Source organism: Medicago truncatula, chromosome 4 (genome assembly GCF_003473485.1).
Source record: "Medicago truncatula cultivar Jemalong A17 chromosome 4, MtrunA17r5.0-ANR, whole genome shotgun sequence".
In the NCBI taxonomy this organism is placed as follows: domain Eukaryota; kingdom Viridiplantae; phylum Streptophyta; class Magnoliopsida; order Fabales; family Fabaceae; genus Medicago; species Medicago truncatula.
In genome coordinates this window covers 51,800,031-51,818,982 of record NC_053045.1, presented here as the reverse complement: position 1 = coordinate 51,818,982, position 18,952 = coordinate 51,800,031, and the positions used below count along the sequence as shown (strand labels likewise).

Here is an 18,952-nt window from a genome sequence, read left to right as displayed (position 1 = left end):
AAAAAAAACTAGAAATGTTTGAAGTAGTTGGAAATGACTCACATTCAAACCTCAAGCAATTAGGACTCTAAGCAAGCATGAATTTAGAATGTGTGTTATTTTATCTGTGTAAAGACTCCAATTCAACCACTGTTATAGTCTTCCATAACATGGCAAATTGAAGTTTCAATCTCAACTAAGATATGTATTTACATTTACTGTCCGACAATGTCATTACCTATGTATCTCCGAGGAAAAGAAAACTCAATTCATATTATTCAAATATTTCATAGAAAGATAGGCAAGAGAAAAGAGCATAGGGAAATCGAGATAATCCATTTATTTTATTCTCTTTTTCTTTTGGCCCTGCCATCCTTTTCTCTGTTAGTTAACACTTTATTTTCTTTATCATCAAGTCATGACTCATGCAATGAAACAAAACGATTCTTATTTCTTGGAATACATGAAGCATCTTCACTCCAAGCATTCCAATACAAAACCCAAATACAATTGTTCCCTATCTAGTCCTTTTCCTCTGTCTTTCTCTCTGTCGTTTTTAAAAAAATACAATAATAGTATTAACCCAAGAAAAGTTCACAAAAACATGCATGTCTTTTGTGTTGGGAAGTTGGGACTAATTTAATATTTGCATGGGATTTAGAGTTTAAGCTTAAGACCACACTAAGATTTTGGTTGGATAACAAGAAAAGCAACACAAGAAGCTTATGCTCCACGCACACCATCTTTTTCTTTCCTATAACTTTTTTAAATTTTAATATTTGTTTTCTATATTCAAAGCAAATTAGCAAAAGCATTTTCTTCTCCTCTCTCTCACCTCCACTACCTATGTTGCTTTATCCTTTGCAACTTTAAACCTTTTCTTTGCTTAACAGGACTTATAGATGCATCTTTTCCTTCTGCATAGACCCATTAACAAAGAACAAATATTGTCGGTTGTGTCTTTCTGTGCAAAAATCTATCCAAAGTTTAGAATAGAATCTCAACATTATCTGATTATTAAGTTCTTATTTGGATAAGCAATTTAATTAAGCGCTTATAACATAAGCGTCTATTATATAAGAGTTTATGTATAAGCTGGCTGATTCTGTAATAAAAGATAAGAAATAGTCAAACCGCTTTCATATAAGCTATACAATGTTTCCATAAGCTCTAGAAAACAATCTCACTACGGCTTACGTTGATAGATAAGTTTAAATAAACTAATCGTAAACATTAATTAATTAATGTGGTCAAAAAGGTTAAGTAATTCAACTTTTTAGAACTTCCTGGCCCCAAAATATTTGCACCTGTTCTGTTCCTGTTTCTGAAATGCATAAGAAACCCATGTGCACTTTCCCATTATGACTCACTTTTGATTGCATAGAATGGTCCATTGATTCTCCCTTATTCTAGTGGTTCATTTATACGATTCTACAGTTACTTTATAGTCTTGTCCTTGCAATGTGCTTTCCTTCATTCCTTGGTTCTTAATCTTAGTATTATGGAACAGTGGATTTGAATTTGAATATTAGACCCTCTTGTCAAAGTTTCAATATTATCTTTATATTTGTTCATTTTTCTTCAACAATCTGAAGAATAATCAGAAGTAACACAATGAACTTTGTGATAGCCTATTCCAGAGGAACTTGGCATCCCATCATGACTTCTGATACAACCATCCAAAGTTACTGGTTGAATTGGAAGGTTTTGGTTTGTGTCATATTAATCATACTTTCAACCATCTTTTCATCATTTCTTATATGCAAGTACGAGGTTTTACTTTTATCATGGAAGCCAACAAGAAATGATGACATGGAAATCCAAAAAGAAACATCATCATCATCAATTTTGTACGAGGATGAAACTTGGAAGCCTAGCCTAAAGGGAATTCACCCGGCATGGTTGTTGGCTTTTAGAATTTTTGCATTTATTGTGCTTATGGTGCTTCTCATACTCACTGTTACTACAGATGGAGGAAGCATTTTTTATTATTACACTCAGTAAGTTTTCAATTTTCATTATCTTTTGAATTAAAATTTGGATACTGTTGAACTGAATCAGTGTAATATAGTTCTGTTTTCTTTTAAATTGTTGGTGGTGAACATAAAAACAGAATCACATAAATTGAAAGCATAGTAAACTTTGAACATAGACTATTAGTTGAAAGCATATCATTGATTATTGATTTTTTTTTAATCTTTTGTTTTGGTTTTGTGAAACAGGTGGACTTTTACCTCAGTAACCATCTATTTTGGGGTAATATATAGTTTAAGTAATTTTTTTTTTATTAATGTTACTTATGTGTATAATGTAGTGTGTAATCTATGCTATACATTGATGTTGTAGCTGGGATGTTTGCTCTCCATGCATGGATGTTACCAGCATCATAAGAAAGCGAGTGGCGATAAGGTGAACAATGTGGACGGATATTCTGAGCAAGGAATTGATGATGCTTGTACACTGCCTCAAAGTTCTAATCCATCTAGTCATGATAAAGCTCCACAAGAACATATTATCCGCCAACATGCGGGCATTTGGGGTTATGTGTTTCAAATAATGTTCCAGGTAAACATTGCACAGATCCACTGTGGTTGAAATTCTATGTTCTTGAAATATAAACTGATTTTACTATTTTTCTAATGCAAAACTTATATGAAGCACCGATGCAAACACTGAACGCAACACTAACACGTAGACACCAATAATAATTTGAGAAAATAAAAGTGATTATTTGTAACTGCATGTGTCAATGTTCGACACTGGCACATACCAGATACTCAGATATATGTAGTGTTGATGCTGCATGCAAAACTTTGAAGGCATGATTAAACAGATAGTATTTTGTAATTAAAATTGAGAGCATGAAAGGAAAATAAATATTTTCTTAAACCCAAGCCCTTAATTTTTATTACACTGTCCTCTGTTTTCATCCTGAGTTTTTGTATATTTTTCCCATAGCTTTGCCAGTTGCCATATACAACATCAATGATTTTTGGTTCTTGTGAATAGATTAATGCAGGTGCTGTAATGCTGACAGATTGTGCATTTTGGTTCATAATTGTTCCTTTTCTAACCATCAAAGATTACAACATAAATTTAGTAAGTACTGCTATCATTTACTTATTGTCTCATGGATATTTTATGTCTTTTTCTTAATAACTTTGACTTAGATAAGTTATATTCTATGCTTGTTTTAATAATCAGTGTTATGTGGCAGCTGACCATAAGTATGCATACAATCAATGCTGTTTTCCTGCTAGGAGATACAGCTTTAAATTGCCTGGTGAGTTTATATATGTGATTATTATTACATTGAATTGTATACTTCCATGCATATGTGAATTCTTACCCTTGTTTATTTTTTTTCCTCTTTAGAGGTTCCCTTGGTTTCGAATAGGATACTTTTGCCTGTGGACAGTTACATATGTCATTTTCCAATGGATTGTTCATGCTATGGTTAAAATCTGGTAATGATATTAATAACTCTTTTTTTCTTCTTCTAACTCAACTACTACATATGCAACATTGTCTAACATAAGTTTCTTGTTCTGGAAAATTAGGTGGCCATATACATTTCTTGACTTGTCATCCCAATATTCTCCATTATGGTATGAAGATTTTTTTTTCTCTTTCTCTTTGCCTTAATTTTCTATTCAGGATTTTTCTTTCTCATTTCATTGATTACATATTTGTAGTGCTTATAAGATATTTTATTGATTCTGATAAACAAATGACATGATATTTTTGCTTACCCTTTCTTCTTTGGCTTGTTTTGTTTTTTCAGTTACTTTTCAATGGGGTTACTGCATATTCCCTGCTATGGCATCTTTATCTTAATAATGAAGCTGAAGCACAATGTGTTGTCAAAACGGTTTCCTGACTCATACCAATGTGGCAGATGACTTGGGCTTAGGATTAGGCTAGTTTCTATAGAAAAAGGGAAGAGTAGTAGTGACTAGTGAGAAAAACAAAAGGGATTGTAAGTTGGTATTCATTTATTGGTTTTTTTTCATCATAAGTATTTACTTATTGGATGAATATATTATATATAAAGTATATCACAATATATTTGTTTCTCGCACACCCTGCAAAATTTACTAAAATACCCTTGGTCTAGATTACATAATCCGGATCAGATTGTTAGTGATTTTCGGAAACAGAAATCCGGCCCAGATGTTATGTAATTTTCTGTGTCTTTCTTTGATGTCAAGGGTCTCTGTTGACCGTTATATGAACCCCACACAAGCTGCAATGCATTGCAATTGCAGGGTTCCTATGAACGGTCAACAATGACCATGACACCATCGACAACCCTAAAAAACTAAAAAACATTTGAAGAAAATGTAAGAAAATAGGTGAATTGAAGAATGAATGTATTTGTTGAAGATGAAAGTCTATTTATAGCCTAAAACAAGTCATAGGTCATTAATACAGTCAATTAAAACGTCTTAGTGGTTGTTGTAACCGTCCAAACCCACATTAATGGCTATGAATCTTTCCGGATTTTACATTCCGGAATGTCATTAGCCTTATAGGAAGTGCCAACTTTTCCCTCGTTCACGACCATTATCGCATTAATCCGGAAAATATATTCTGAAAAACAGATGTGCTTTTCGGATTATATTTCCACACGTTTTTGTCAGTGGTCAAGTAAAAAAAAACGTGGTAAAACGCGTTTTTTGACTGCATTTATGGTCTCCCCAACCGTTTTTGACCCACCCCTCCCTATAAATAGCCTTCCAAACCCCACCATTTCTCACACCATCCTCTCCCACCCTCTCCTCCTCTTCTTCCTTCTACAACCATGGTTTTCCATCGTTGACCTTTCATGGATAAGGGCCTCGTTGAAAACTTTCAGGGTTTGTATGAACGGTCAATGAGGATGGAACCGCGCTACATGGGCATTGTTTTCCTCCAATAGGCAAACTACTGGTATGTCCCATCACATACCAGTGGTTAGGCTCATAGGAGATTAGAAATAGATTTATGATCTTATATAATAAACTTAAAAAGATCTCAATACATCAAAGACATTAGTCTTTGCAGTTACGCGCAGCGATACCTTTTACTTTTTTTCTTTTTTTTTTTATATATATTTTCTAAATTAAATAAATTTTAAAGACAATTTTATACTTATCAAACACAACACACAAGTATAAATGATTATACTTAACAAACACATATGAATGAAACACATGAGTATGAATGGTATTCCACCATTCCCAATAGCCAAAAATATATGAATTTTTTCAAAAAAAATAAATAAATAATATATAAATTTTTGACTAAAAAACTAGTCAACTGTACTTTTTATATAATTAATCATTAAAAAATAATTATTGAGATAATCACTTGTAAAGTAATTTTTTTGTTTGCAAATGTAAAAAAAAAATAATGATTATATAAAACAAATTTGCATTAGGAATTATGAATTTATTGAAATGTGATAAAATAAGCCAATTCAAGCAATTGAGATCGAAGAAGCTAGTCTCCTCACACATATTGTATCAAGGTTTAAAGTTGGGTTATCAGATATATTCATATTAAGATTTAATTTAACAAAGAAGTTAGTATGACTTTACTTCTTTGACAAATTTGAGTTGCACGCAATGATGTCATTTAAAATGACGCACATCACACTTCAACACTAGATGCATGACAACAATGACAAGAGATTCATAAAAAGCCCTCACCACCGATTATGCAACACTAGCATAATAGAGTGCAAGACAACAACTTAGTTTGGGAGAGACCGCACGAGACGTGGTTGAAGTTCAACGTGGATGCCGCGTTCTATGAGCATAACCATCTTACATCTTTTGCGTTTTGTGTTAGAGACTCCCGTGGACAATTTATTCGGGGTCAAACGAAATGGCAGCGGACAAATATGACAGTGTTGGAGGGGGAGACAACAACCTTTACTCGATGCCATTCACTTTGCTGATGTGAACAAATGAGACCGGTTTGTCTTCGAGTTCGACTCAGCTACTCTAATGCAAGCTCTATCGTCTTCGGACCATGGTGATTCGGAATTCTATGCTATTGTTTCTAGTATTATTCCAACTTTAAAGTGAAGTTGGTTAGGAAACAAACGAACATGGTTGTTCATACTTTAACTAGGGCAGTCTGTTCTTGAATTAATCATCGTATTTTTTATTCTTATCTTTCATGTATTGAAAATTATTTGATTAACGATAATAGTTAACTTTACTTCGATAAAAAAAAAAAAAAAAAACAAAGAAGCTGGTCTCAGAGCACTATTTCAAATTAGCTTATGTAAAAACTAAAATATTTTAGAAGCATTTATTTTATTAATTATTTTTGTCAAAAATAAAAAAGCTCTGTACGCCCCCTCAAAACGCACAGTTTAATAAATCTTTACAAAACTCTCTGGACACTAAAACCCTAAAACCCATTCACCACCAAAAAGAACAGAGCAACCTCCATTCATGGCCAACACAAACGACGCCGGCGTAGAAGCCCTACGCCGTCTGCAACAAATCGATCCACCTTCATTGCTCGCACCAAACCCATCGGTTTCTGAAACCGCTCGTTCTGCATCACAGTATCTATTCACTACCCTCAGACCCTTCTCCCCAAAATCACCATTGGATGAGCTTCTCGTTGATGGTTACGATGCTGAGCAGATTTGGCATCAAATTGATCTTCAATCCCAGCCACTTTTGTCCACTCTTCGCCGCCGGTTGAATCAGTTTGTTAAAAATCCGGAAGAGATTGCACAGTTCAAGGTTCCTTTGGATGTTGGGAAGAAGTTGGAGAAAAAGAAGCGAGTGGAGTTAGAAGAAGAAGAAAGCGATGATTTTGATGAGGAATTGGATGATGATGATGATGATTTTGAAGGTGTTGAAAAGAAGAAGGCAAAAGGAGGAAGTGAAGGTGAAGACGATTTCGAAGAAGAAGATGACGAAGATGAAGAAGGAAGTGAGGATGAAGACGATGAGGAGGATGAAAAAGAGAAAGTTAAAGGTGGTGGAATTGAGGATAAATTTTTGAAAATAGATGAATTGACTGAATATTTAGAGAAGGAGGAAGATAATTACGAGAAAGGCGAGGAGAGGGATGAAGCTGATGAAGACAGTGAAGAAGATGATGAACTCGAGAAGGTGAAATAGATTGATCTTTGCCTGGCTTGGTTGTTATTGGGCATTGTTTGTTTTTTCTTTTTTCTTTTATTAGTATTACGTTACATTTATCGAGTAGGTTTAGTGCTTGTTAAGTTTTTAGTTCAATAATGTTATATTGGTTTCTGATACACGTTTGTTATATTTACGTAGGCTGGTGAGTTTGAGATGGATGATGAGGATGATGACGACGATGATGAAGAAGATGAAGAGGCAGAGGATATGGGAAATGTTAGGTATTTGTTTATCTCCCTCCACAAAAGTGTTTGAATCTTAATTAATTTCAAGCTTGCAAGTTAATATTTGCTTGCTTTTATAGCTAAATCTATAGTTTCACTTGTGTGTCAAAGAAATGGTCCAATAAAAGCTTTTAACCTACATCACTCCAGTTTAACTACCTGTAATGTCTTATTCTCGGATAAGCACTCTTGTGGTTATGCATGAACAAGGATATCAAAGCTTTTAATGTTTATGCATATTGTGATACATATGAAATTGGGACTTTAAAGTATGAAACGGGAGGTATATGCATATGGTAAATTAATACATTTGAAATAAGAGGTATACGCATATGGTAATACATTTGAAATTGTGATTTAAATGTTTAATACTTGCTATGCCAATATGTCACGCTGTGGTGTTTACTGGTGTAGCAAGCTGATCACCCCCACACTACCGACACTGCACATGTTTAGTTTGTCATGAAGTGACAGCAAGATGGCCAAGAAAAATAATAACAGTACACTTGTTGAGGAAAAGATGGTAGAGTCATGGTAAATTTTGTCGATTGAGAGAAAGATTAATTGAAGTCCAATTATAAATTGTTGATAAACTAAACTAAAGATAGTGTAATTGATAAAAGTAGAGGAATACCAAGAAAAACTAGCGAAATTGTTAAACAGGACTGGGATATAAATGATATTGTTGAAGACCTAGTTTTTTAGAAAACCCAATATGATTGACGCAGCTGGTACCACTCTGGTGAAGGACTTCTGTTGTTATTATTGTAATTAGTCTCAATTGCAGCTTGAGGAAACTGAAGGAACACAAGTAGGCGAACTGCATGACATTTGTTTTAATGTTTAAGCTTTTAGAATCAAAAGAGCTTGTAATAGTATATATTATTATCATTGGTAGTATTTTTCCTCTAGTTTTGGATTCCTTTTATAGTTTCTTCTTGAGTACTGTATTTAACTGACTGGTCTTTCCATTTTCTTTAAGCTTAACAATATTTACTTAACTACTATTTAATTATTTATTCATTCTCTGGGTTGTGTGTTGTGATATATTTACTTTAGTATTATTCCTGTAAATGTCGACTCCAGCAGTAAGTTATGAAATTGGCTGGGTGCCACTGCTTAATTGTATAAGGGTTTTGCTAGAAGACACCTTTTATGAAGGTGTCGTTTAGCAAGTTATCCTATAGGCATTTGCTAAAAGACACCAACTAATTTTTATGAAGGTGTCCTTTAGCAAGTTATAACTAAAAAGTGGATAATCACACCTTGAGGTGTGGATTGCTAAAAGACACCTTCATGGGTGGCTTCTAGCAAAACCTATTATATAAATACTTGAAATTTGTTACTAATTTAGATGTTTTTCTTTGTATCTGTATGTGGGTTCATTTTTTCATTTGCTGCTTTCAGGTATGAAGACTTCTTTGGAGGTAAAAATGAAAAGGGCTCAAAAAGAAAAGATCAATTGCTTGAAGTTTCTGGTGATGAAGATGACATGGAATCCACCAAACAGGTAAATCTCTCTCTGTGCGCGCGTGTCTGTGTTTATATATATGATTGTGAGTAATATTTTTTATTAAACTATACTTTTTTTTTTTTTTGAGGGGATTATTAAACTATACATGATTGCCATTGTTTTTTTTTTTTTTTTAACTATATTTTCATATTCTATTTTTCACTTATGTATGTAGAAGAAAAGGACTGCTTCTACCTATGAAAAGCAGCGGGAAAAAATTCAATCAAAGATAGTGCTGATGGAGAAAGCTAATATAGAGCCAAAAACTTGGACTATGCAGGGTGAGGTAATATCAGATTTCACCATTTTTGTACCTATTTTGTTATACGTTGCGTATACAGGACCTTTGTGTTAATCAGTTGTTAAATTTTTTTGTTATTGATTTTATAACAGGTAACTGCTTCAAAGAGACCCATAAATAGTGCATTTGAAGTTGATCTTGATTTTGAGCATAATGTGAGACCTACACCTGTAATCACCGAGGAGGTTACAGCTTCAATTGAGGAGATGATCCAGAAAAAGATTGTTGAGGTAAATTATTTATCCTGTGCTGACATGGCTTGGGCTTCCACCATAATGCACAGTGTTATTTAAACAAGGGTGGGAGCTACATATGGATGACATCATGTATCTTACCTTCTGCGTTGAAATATTTGTCAACCTTTTATCAGCTACCCACAAGTATCTTACCCTTCAATCTCTAATCTCTTTCATCAAGAATAAGTAGTAGATCCCTCATTCTTGTTGGGCTTGCAACAATTTCTGTGTTCAAAAGAGCTCTGATACCAGAAGAGAACAATAACAGCTCTTTGAGGGTCTGCCTACATCCAAAAGCCAAAAGGCCTTAAATCACTCTATGAACAAGATGTTCATTTGCTAATCCCTCCTTTCTGTTTATAAGCAGCATGCCTTGTTTATTTCTTTTACATAACCCAACCTAATTAACTAGCTAACTGATTAACGAACAACAGCATACCTATCAGCGTGTTTATGTAATTATGGAGTTACTACCAAGTAATGCAAGAGACTTGTGCACATATGCACAATCAAAGAACACACTATTTGTTGTTTCTTAGTTACACCCGTGTTTCTTTCAGGGGCTTTTTAACGATGTTCAAAGGGCTCCTAAGTTGCCATCGAAAGCGCCTCGGGAAGTTAAACAATTGGTAAGCCTTGTTCAACTGAAATAAATAGACTTTGATGTTCAACTTCCTAGCTCCATTTTATGTAATTAACTTGTGCAAATTATTGCCATGTAATGCAGGATGATAATAAAAGCGGGCAGGGTCTTGCAGATCTCTACGAGGTTCGTATTTCTCGACTGTGTTTCAACACTGGAAATTGTATTGGACTCCAGTTCCTTCTTGACGTACATGATACATTTTGTTATTTTTATGTGATTTTTCTCAGATGTTTTTATTTTATTTGACAGCAAGAGTATGTTCAGAAGACTGACCCCACTTCTGCTCCATTGTCATTCAAAGATGAACTAAAAAATGAGGTTCGACACTTGACTGCTTTACTTCATTTCTACTTCTATTACTATTTAATATCTTTATCTTCCGGGTGTGTTTCATTTCTTATGCACTTGCAGTACTGGTCCGGTTGTGTGGCTTATCCTTTTCGAAATTTCTTTATACCCTGAATCTTGTGTCTTTTTGGGATCAGGCAAGCACGCTGTTTAAGAAAATCTGTCTGAAGCTGGATGCCCTTTCTCATTTCAACTTTGCTCCAAAACCTGTAAGACATCAACATCCCTATTTTCTCTTAATTGACAATATTGTCAATGTTTAAATTTTCCCGGCTTCTTATTTGCCTTGAATTGAATTTGACAGGTTATAGAGGACATGTCCTTTCAAACAAATGTACCTGCTCTGGCAATGGAAGAAGTAAAAAGCTCTATTTTTTCTCGAATTTTTGTTTCTACTTCCACTTATTAGTTGCTTACAATGCATTATATTTTCCATGGGTAGATTGCTCCTGTGGCTGTTTCAGATGCTGCTATGCTGGCTCCTGAGGAGGTCTTTGATGGGAAGGGTGATGTTAAGGAAGAAGCAGAACTTACACAGGCAGAAAGGAAAAGGAGGAGAGCTAATAAGAAAAGAAAATTTAAAGGTATGGTTGGTTAGGCAAAGAAAGTATCTGCCCGATATCTAGACATGTTGATTATGCGGTCTTCAATACTTCCATACATCTCTTAATGCAAGTTGCATAACATATTTATGTTACATATACGAGGAAAGCTACCACACACGCAAGATCTCTTCATTCACTTTCCCTTAATAATAAAGAAACTTTTATGGTTACAGCTGAGGCAGTAAACAAGTTGGAAAAGAAGGCAAGGTTGGAAAAGAAGGCAGACAATGCAATTTCTTGCCAAGTTGATGGTAATTTCTTTATATACCCTTATATGAGTAATGCTGCATTAACCTCACATCTGCTGTTGAATTTGTCTCACATGTTTATTTTTTACTATCAACCACATTTTGTGAAGAATATTAAACAACTGCTGTTTCAATTGCTGTTGTATTCTGAATTCTTAAATGCAGTTTCTCTGTTGCATAAACTTGACTTGTGTTGCCTTTTAAAACAAAGGGCGGAGGATCATGTTTGCTAGGTTTGTCTGAGTGGAGATTTTTTTTTCTTCCTTCATAGCTCCCACCAAATCCAGCAGGATATATAGCATTTGGTAGGCATACAGCAGTCTCGATTACTTCCCAAGTGATCCTAATGGAAAAGATGTTTGTTAGACCGGCTGTACCAGGATATAGATTTTAACCTTGTTGTCTCATCCTATCTTTAGATATGCTGTGGTTACCAACTGTTGAATGAGTCTAGCCTGGTATAGTCTAAATAATGTTTCCAAAATATTATATGCAACTTCTCACCTTGAATCTCCATGGATGTTTGCAGGCTAAGCCCCATGTCATATTCACAGGAGTGCTTACACAAGCTGCATAGCTAACAAATTTAGCGGGTATTCTGTGGCCGAAAAAAGTAAAATAGAAGGGGAGGTTTTTTTTTTTGGAGTCAACCATGTTATATTAGCGATGCTGTTCATGAGAGCTGTTTGAATGCTCTGTATGGTTGGCTGTTTCCGTTCCTATAATTTATAGTTAGTATCAAAATAATGGTTGGTAGGAAATTCGCTATTTATTTATATTTACTGCCGCCCAAGGTTACAAACTTCATATCAGCTGTGGTATTTACTCCGCAATTTTGTATTCTTTAATTATTCACAGCTTGTATGTTGTGTATTATTCATCAAAGATGGTTGAACTTCTATATCTCCAAACCATTTTTTTTTTTGGTCAAGATCTCCAAACCAATTTTAAATACGAGAATTGAGGAAATGTTTTTCTTTTGCTGCTTACTGATTTTTTTATTATTTATTATATATTATCATATTAATAATTTAATATTTAATATTACTCAAATGAAATAAACTGAGCTTTCTCTCCCCTCTGCTGTACTCATATGGTTTACATTTTTATCAACTGTTGTCTACTTTGAGCTATGCTCAATTTCCTTGTACTTTTTTTTACAACAACAAATCATTTCATTAAGGAATAAGCATCATCAATTAAGCAATGCGATGTAAATTATACTTTAACGATTGTACAAATACAAAAATGGCACATTTAATCTTAATATTATAGATAGCTTTGATTCAGAACAGCAAAATTCCTATCGACTTAATTATTGACCCCCTCTAATATTAAGACTTCAACGATTATACAAAATATAAAAATATAGAAAAAGGGACCTAGAAAACTCACTTCCACATGTACAAGTGAAACTACAAAGAATTCACCTGAAAAGAATTTAATAAATTAGGAAAAATTAACTGAATTTGATTTATTTAAAAATATTAATTTTTTGTATCAATTGAAATTTATTAAAAAAAAGTATCAATTGGAATTAAAAAAGCAAACTAAACATTTAAATTTATTCCACCTTTGAATTTAGGTACGCTGTCTATCCACCAACAACAATCAACTTATCATTGAGTAATATTCCACATTTCATATTGAGAGAGCATTTAAAAAACAACTTAAATAAGTTTATTGAGAAGTGTTTATGCATAAGTTCAAAGAAAAATTTCACATAACCTCTTGCATAAACGTTTATACTTTGTATTATAAGCTCTTTCTCTTTTTTTTCGACAGAAATTGTATTATAAGCTCTTTCAAGCACCACACTGTTACACAAATGATCAAACGTTAGTTCTGTATATTTTCTTTTTTTATAATATTTGTTATTTTGATTATTTCATTTTTATGTTGTAGATAATTCCTAATCAGACTATTGATGTTTTTAATCAATATTATATACTTTTAAAATAAAACTAAACATGCTGATTGAAGAATATTATTCCCAAAACTTTAACGATTATACAAATTTTTTTTTTTTTTTTTGAAGGGGACGATTATACAAATATGAAAATAGGACATTTAATCTAAAATATTGTTTAATTGCAGAGCAAAATGAGAATAAACGTATAAGCAGGAACTTCAAAAACTCATTTCCAAGTACTACATGTAGATTCAAGTGCAAACTTTAAAGCATTCCTGAAAAGAATTTAATAATTAGGAATAAATAACAGATTTTGATATATTTAAAAAAATATATTAATTCCTTGGATCAAGAAAGCAAACTGAACACTTAAATTTGTCCCGCCTTGTTATTACTAAACGAGCACCAGTAATTATAATTGGCAAGAAGGCATGTAACTGTGGTGGAGAGCTAAGCTACATTCAAAATTAAACAACCCTGTTCTTTACTAAATAATGTTGCTATTCTCATAAACATCTAATAATTTACTAAAAAAATCATCAACAATCTCATCAAAAACAAAAACCCTCTTTTCATACTCAACTTGATCAACTTTCGGTGCTAAATAGTGTTTCTATTCTCATAAACATCACACTAATTTAGTAAAAACTCACAATCTCATCAAAAACAAAAATTTACAAATAATACAATAAACAATTTTGTCAATTGCAGATCATTGAAACTATTGGTTTGTTCAAATTTTACTTAGTTCCAGTGGTATAGCACTGTTATACCAGCTATTTAACAGCACTTATTAATATCACATCTTAGAACAATAGCAATTTGTTCAAATTCTTCTACTCTATACCAGCTATTTGACAATAAAACAAATTCACATGAAATACAAACATTGAATCAAGTAACCAACAAAAACCCAAGGAATAATTAATATAACATAAACCATGAATAATTGGACAAATATAGCAACCACTCTGAAAGAGCAAATAACAAATCAGAAGGCACAGTTTTCTGATAGGCAAACTTCCAACCAACAGCAATCAACTCACCACTCAGCAACATTCCACATTTCATATTGCGTAAGTGTTTATGCATAAGTTGTTCAAAGAAAAATTTCACATAACCGCTACATAAACGTTTATGCTTTTATATCATAAGCTCTTTCAATCACCACACTGTTACGCAAGTGCTTAGATAGTTAGATCATAAAAGTATAGGATAAACCGATTTAAGCTCTTTGAAATGTGCTTAAAGTGCATTGGTCAATCTGCTATTTGGCTGTGAGCCACAAGAATACATGAAATGCAAAATACACAATCACTCTAAAAATGTGCATGCTACTTGTACGACCAAGACTGAACAAGTGATAGCAAAACAGCAGATGTCTAATATTTTCAACCTAAAAAACCTGACACTAAATTATTGGATTAGCACTAATTACTCTATGAAGAGGATATGAGTAGCATTTGAACTTTGAAGTGCTTTCCTACATTAGTTAATTTTTCTCGACATCCTCCTTTACAACTGAATGTGGATTTTCAGCTGAAGGACTTTTCGAAATAGATGGAGAAACCATAATCCCACTTTCCATAAGCTTCATTTGGATCATACCTACAAAACAATTAATGGAGAAACCAAAATTTAGTAAACAACCACATATCTCCATGATGCACAAATCAGTTAAACCCATGAATAAAGATTTTAAATCCTCTCTTTTAATTTACTAATAAGAGAGAAAAATCGTGTTACGAGAGAGATAATCACATTGATTTTTTTACTAAATTGGTCACTAAAAAAATCCATTCTTCTCATAACAGGACTTTCTCCTATATTAGTGATTAGCAAAGAAAACTACTTATAATAAAGTTACCAATAGGAAAACCAAGTGCTCCTGCCTTTACTGAATATAGCGCCATATTCCTTGCTCGGGAACGGATCGATCCTGGCTCTAACATAAATGGAAAAGAATACATTCACAAATAAATTTTATGAGATGTAACCATTTCTCTGTTTATATTTAAACCTAAAGAATCATTTCACATTAAGTATGATTTCTTACTCATGAAACCTCGAGCTCCGAAAGTGAGTGATGCAGCTGCCATAACATTGAAAGGCTCATCCACACCTAGCTTCCACGAAAGCAGATTTTGTATGCCAACATATGAAGCAAAGGAAATTAAATGTCCTAATAAATCTTTCTTCATTGTCTCTTGTAGTACTAATCCTCAGAAATCAAATAACAGTGTTAAACTTCTCGTCTAACATAATCATTTTGTATACAATGATAGACTGACTAATTTTAAGATCACTCATCTCATGCAAACAAAATGAATTTTCAATATTTTTCCCAAAATGCTCAAAAATGAAATTTTATTTTAGAAGTATAAATATATCAACTTGATCTATCACTTTCGTAAAGGAAAACGAAAATCAAACCTCACACAAACAAAATGGTATTCCGCCAACAACAACACAAAAGAGAGGGAGAATTTTCAAGATTACCTTCGGTAGAGATGATTGTAATGCAAAGGTGTAACTCCTAGTTAGCTTGAAGTGAAAGATCAAGGAAGAAATTTGAGGAAAAATGATGAAGGATGCTGAACAGAATGTAGAAAGAGAGGGAGGAGTGAGGGTTTTAGTGAGAGAAGAGTGACGGCTAAATGGCCTGCTGCACCATTTGAGGAAAATTGTAACAAACACCAACAACTTTCAGTGCTTCATTCTTATTTCCCTATGTAGTATGCGTTTCTCTCATGCATTTAGTACCTATGAGTTTTTTTTTTTTTTTTTTTTTTTTTTTAATTAAAATGAAGTATATACTAAAAATAATTAAATAATTTTGGCAAGGACACAAACTTTTTAGAGTTTTTCTCCTTGCACCCTAGTTAATCATGGTTGCACCTCAAAATGACAAGATTACCCTTTCATAAAATTTGATTTTCAAAAAGCCTATTCCTTCTTTTTTGGTTACACCCCAAAACCCTTCTTCCAAAACCATAATTCTCCAATCGATCGATTGTGTTCTGCGAAAATTTTCAAAACCATACTTTCTCACGTCCATTCATGATTTCAAAGAAAATTCGAAGCAAATCAGGTTAGCAAGTGTTGTTCTTTAATCGATTGTGTTTTTCTTGTTATGGGTTCTCAGTTCTGATTTTGTGTTTTCCTTGTTCTGCGATTCACAGTTCTGCGATTTTGTAAAATCAGTTTAAGTAGGTTCATGTAAACTCAGTTTAAGTAGGTTCATGTAAACTTAGTTTACGTGAACCTACTTAAAGTTTACATGAACCTACTTAAACTGAATTTAAGTTAACCTTACCAATGTAAATTAAAACTGTAATCGTACAGTGCATCATTGCAGTTGAAGGAAAAAAATTGAAACTAGCAAATAGAAGAAGAAATTCACTTACTTATATCCAATTGAGTATGGATGAAAAATATTTTGATTCACTCTTTAATTTTCATGGAGATTGATATTGAACATCAAATTGTTTGATCGATCGCTTTGTGGGGTGAAAGAGGGTGAAACTCACTGACAATGAATAAAATTAGGGTTTTAAGAAAATTTATATAAAAGGGCAATTTTGGTATTATAAAAAAAATTAAGAAAATTTGGGTGTAACCAGAAAAACATGGGGTGTAAATAGAAAAACTCAACTTTTTATAGCGCCTAAAAATGAAACATTAAATTTTATATAGATTAAAAACACATCTCTTAGGTGAGAGAGAGAAGTGTGACTATATTTATGATCGCATAAATTAAATTTATATTTTAAACAGTGTCTTAAAATCTAGACCGGTGATCGACTCGATCAAGTCATTGCATCACTGAGTTACTGGTCGGATCCCATGACTGTTGACCCTGGTGTATATAAAATTTAAATTATATTCATGACTTAAATTTTTTAACTATTAAATTTAATAAAAGTTCTTCAATAAAAAAATTAATAAAATTTCATACATTTAAAAAATCGCATAAGCTTTTCCTCATCATTATTTGGTTCACATATGTTTTTTTTAAAGGAATTCACACACACATGTTTATTATGTACTCTATAACATTTTTTTTTAACAAGTATGTACTCTATAATATTGCAATTTTTTAAAGTTATTATTACAACATATTCTAATATATGTAAAAAAAAAACCATTGCTTTTAACTAAACAATGAATATATATACATAACTCAATTTCACAATAACAAGAAAAAAAGTTAATCTTTCAAATAAGAAAAAAGTAGCAATATAAGTTATCAATACATGAAGATGGTTATATTTATATACAAAGGATTTCAAAGAGGGAAAAAAATGATTAATTAGTAGTTAATTTAGTTTTTGGTTAGGCTTGATTATTTCGATTGATTAAAATTACGCAGATGAAACTTTTTTTAAGCATGTCTGTTTAGTTGGCCGAGTGGTTAGAGGATTATGAGTAGCATCCATGTCAACTGGTTTGAATCCGTCTAACCATATTTCTGGAATTTTTTTGAAGCATTCATTTAATATTTATTCCGGTCGGTTCGTTTCGGGTTATAGGGGTTCATCAGTTCGACCAATTTTCTTGCATATACGGTCTGTTATCTAGATCGAACCAGACATCCCTCCGATTCTCTGTTGGACCGGTCCGACCGACCGGTTCGGTCTGGATTTTAAAACAATAATTACAAACTATGAATTTATTGAAACGTGGTAAAATAAATCAATTCAACAATTGAGATCTGGTCAAACCAAAGTTTAAAGTCTAATTATGAGGTGTGTTCACATTTCTTTTGTTTTTTTTAGGGAGATGTGTGTTCACATTTAGGCTTTGTTTGAATAGATGAAACAAAATAAAGTAGAGCTAAATGAAGTTAGATGAAATGGAACAAACCTTTTGTTCGATTGTTTAGATATTTTACGACGGAGAGTAATAAATTTCTCATACCGTTATTTGGAAAATGGATAGAATTGAATGAGCTGTGAAATTGTCATTCTATTTTTACCCTTATTTTTTTTTTTTTGAAAAAAAATAAAATAAGGGTAAAAATAGAATTAGAACATACTATTTTTTTTATAAAAAAATGAAATAATGTACAATGGAATATGAAATATTGTGACTTAAATTTCTGTTTTAATCTCATTGTATATATGCAACATTGAAAATTAGACATATTCTTTTCTTGATCACGAGTCGTTATCTCAAATAAAAGTAAAAACATCAAATATGGAGCATGATGATGATAGCAGCGTGTATATATTATCAAAAATTGTTGTGTGAAGAAGTTGGATGCAATAAGCACAAAAACGAATAATTTAGGAAGAACGAGTTTAGAGATAATTGGAAAGATGATAAAAGATAACGATAAAAACAGTATTTTAAGAATTAAAAAAAACAAAATGAAATGATGATTCCATTCCTCCTAAATTGGACGGAACAAACAAAAAATGTGAGTAAATAAATGGTAGTATGTGATTCTCTCAAAAAAAAATAAAAATGGTAGTATGTGATGGTGGAAAAGTGGAACCTACCTATCAAACTGAGCCAAAGAAGGATTTAATATCAGAGACGGTATGATATCTAGGTCATTGAGGGAAGCTCGGGGGACCGTCCACATCGAGGTTAGAACAACCGCACAAGTAAGAGAGACACCACACTCTTATCCAAACCTTAAGGCAATGAATTTATGGGTCCTCTTATTTATAAGGAGTTCAATCTTTCCATTTCATTATTATTATTTTTTAAAAACCAAACACGAGAAGAAAAAAAGAACATGGGATAAATATGTATCCACTCACATATTACAAGAA

General features: G+C 32.7%; 3 protein-coding genes across 6 annotated transcripts; 2 read left to right on the top strand and 1 right to left on the bottom strand.

Moving 5' to 3' along the window:
* The first annotated feature begins 101 nt into the window (after positions 1-101).
* On the top strand, positions 102-4,060 carry LOC25493757 (uncharacterized). Of its 2 annotated transcripts, none has more exons than XR_003011724.2 (8): positions 102-1,979; positions 2,202-2,235; positions 2,326-2,544; positions 2,989-3,078; positions 3,184-3,262; positions 3,355-3,446; positions 3,540-3,587; positions 3,764-3,856. XR_003011724.2 is itself a non-coding variant. In XM_013602347.3 (8 exons), the coding sequence occupies exons 1-8, from the start codon at positions 1,594-1,596 to the stop codon at positions 3,879-3,881; spliced, it is 1,053 nt and encodes a 350-aa protein (XP_013457801.1). In that variant the 5' UTR covers positions 102-1,593; the 3' UTR covers positions 3,882-4,060. The 2 variants fall into 2 exon arrangements, 1 of the variants encoding a protein (XP_013457801.1); XM_013602347.3 differs by having other exon boundaries at positions 3,197-3,262; positions 3,764-4,060.
* A 2,271-nt stretch (positions 4,061-6,331) lies between these two features.
* On the top strand, positions 6,332-12,226 carry LOC25493756 (U3 small nucleolar ribonucleoprotein protein MPP10). 2 transcript variants are annotated; one of them, XM_013602342.3, is made up of 13 exons: positions 6,332-7,103; positions 7,275-7,357; positions 8,768-8,870; positions 9,052-9,159; positions 9,267-9,404; positions 9,971-10,039; positions 10,138-10,179; positions 10,306-10,374; positions 10,542-10,613; positions 10,709-10,762; positions 10,847-10,988; positions 11,183-11,260; positions 11,787-12,163. In XM_013602342.3, exons 1-13 carry the CDS (start codon positions 6,429-6,431, stop codon positions 11,789-11,791), a joined length of 1,638 nt encoding a protein of 545 aa, XP_013457796.1. In that variant the 5' UTR covers positions 6,332-6,428; the 3' UTR covers positions 11,792-12,163. The 2 variants fall into 2 exon arrangements, with proteins under 2 accessions (XP_013457796.1, XP_013457800.1); XM_013602346.3 differs by having other exon boundaries at positions 6,333-7,103; positions 9,049-9,159; positions 11,787-12,226.
* A 2,167-nt stretch (positions 12,227-14,393) lies between these two features.
* On the bottom strand, positions 14,394-15,886 carry LOC25493755 (uncharacterized). Of its 2 annotated transcripts, none has more exons than XM_013602341.3 (4): positions 15,669-15,886; positions 15,226-15,384; positions 15,037-15,114; positions 14,394-14,777 (listed from the first exon to the last, which is right to left on the bottom strand). In XM_013602341.3, exons 2-4 carry the CDS (start codon positions 15,368-15,370, stop codon positions 14,662-14,664), a joined length of 339 nt encoding a protein of 112 aa, XP_013457795.1. In that variant the 5' UTR covers positions 15,371-15,384; positions 15,669-15,886; the 3' UTR covers positions 14,394-14,661. The 2 variants fall into 2 exon arrangements, with proteins under 2 accessions (XP_013457795.1, XP_024638762.1); XM_024782994.2 differs by having other exon boundaries at positions 15,226-15,291.
* Between the last annotated feature and the right edge of the window lie 3,066 nt (positions 15,887-18,952).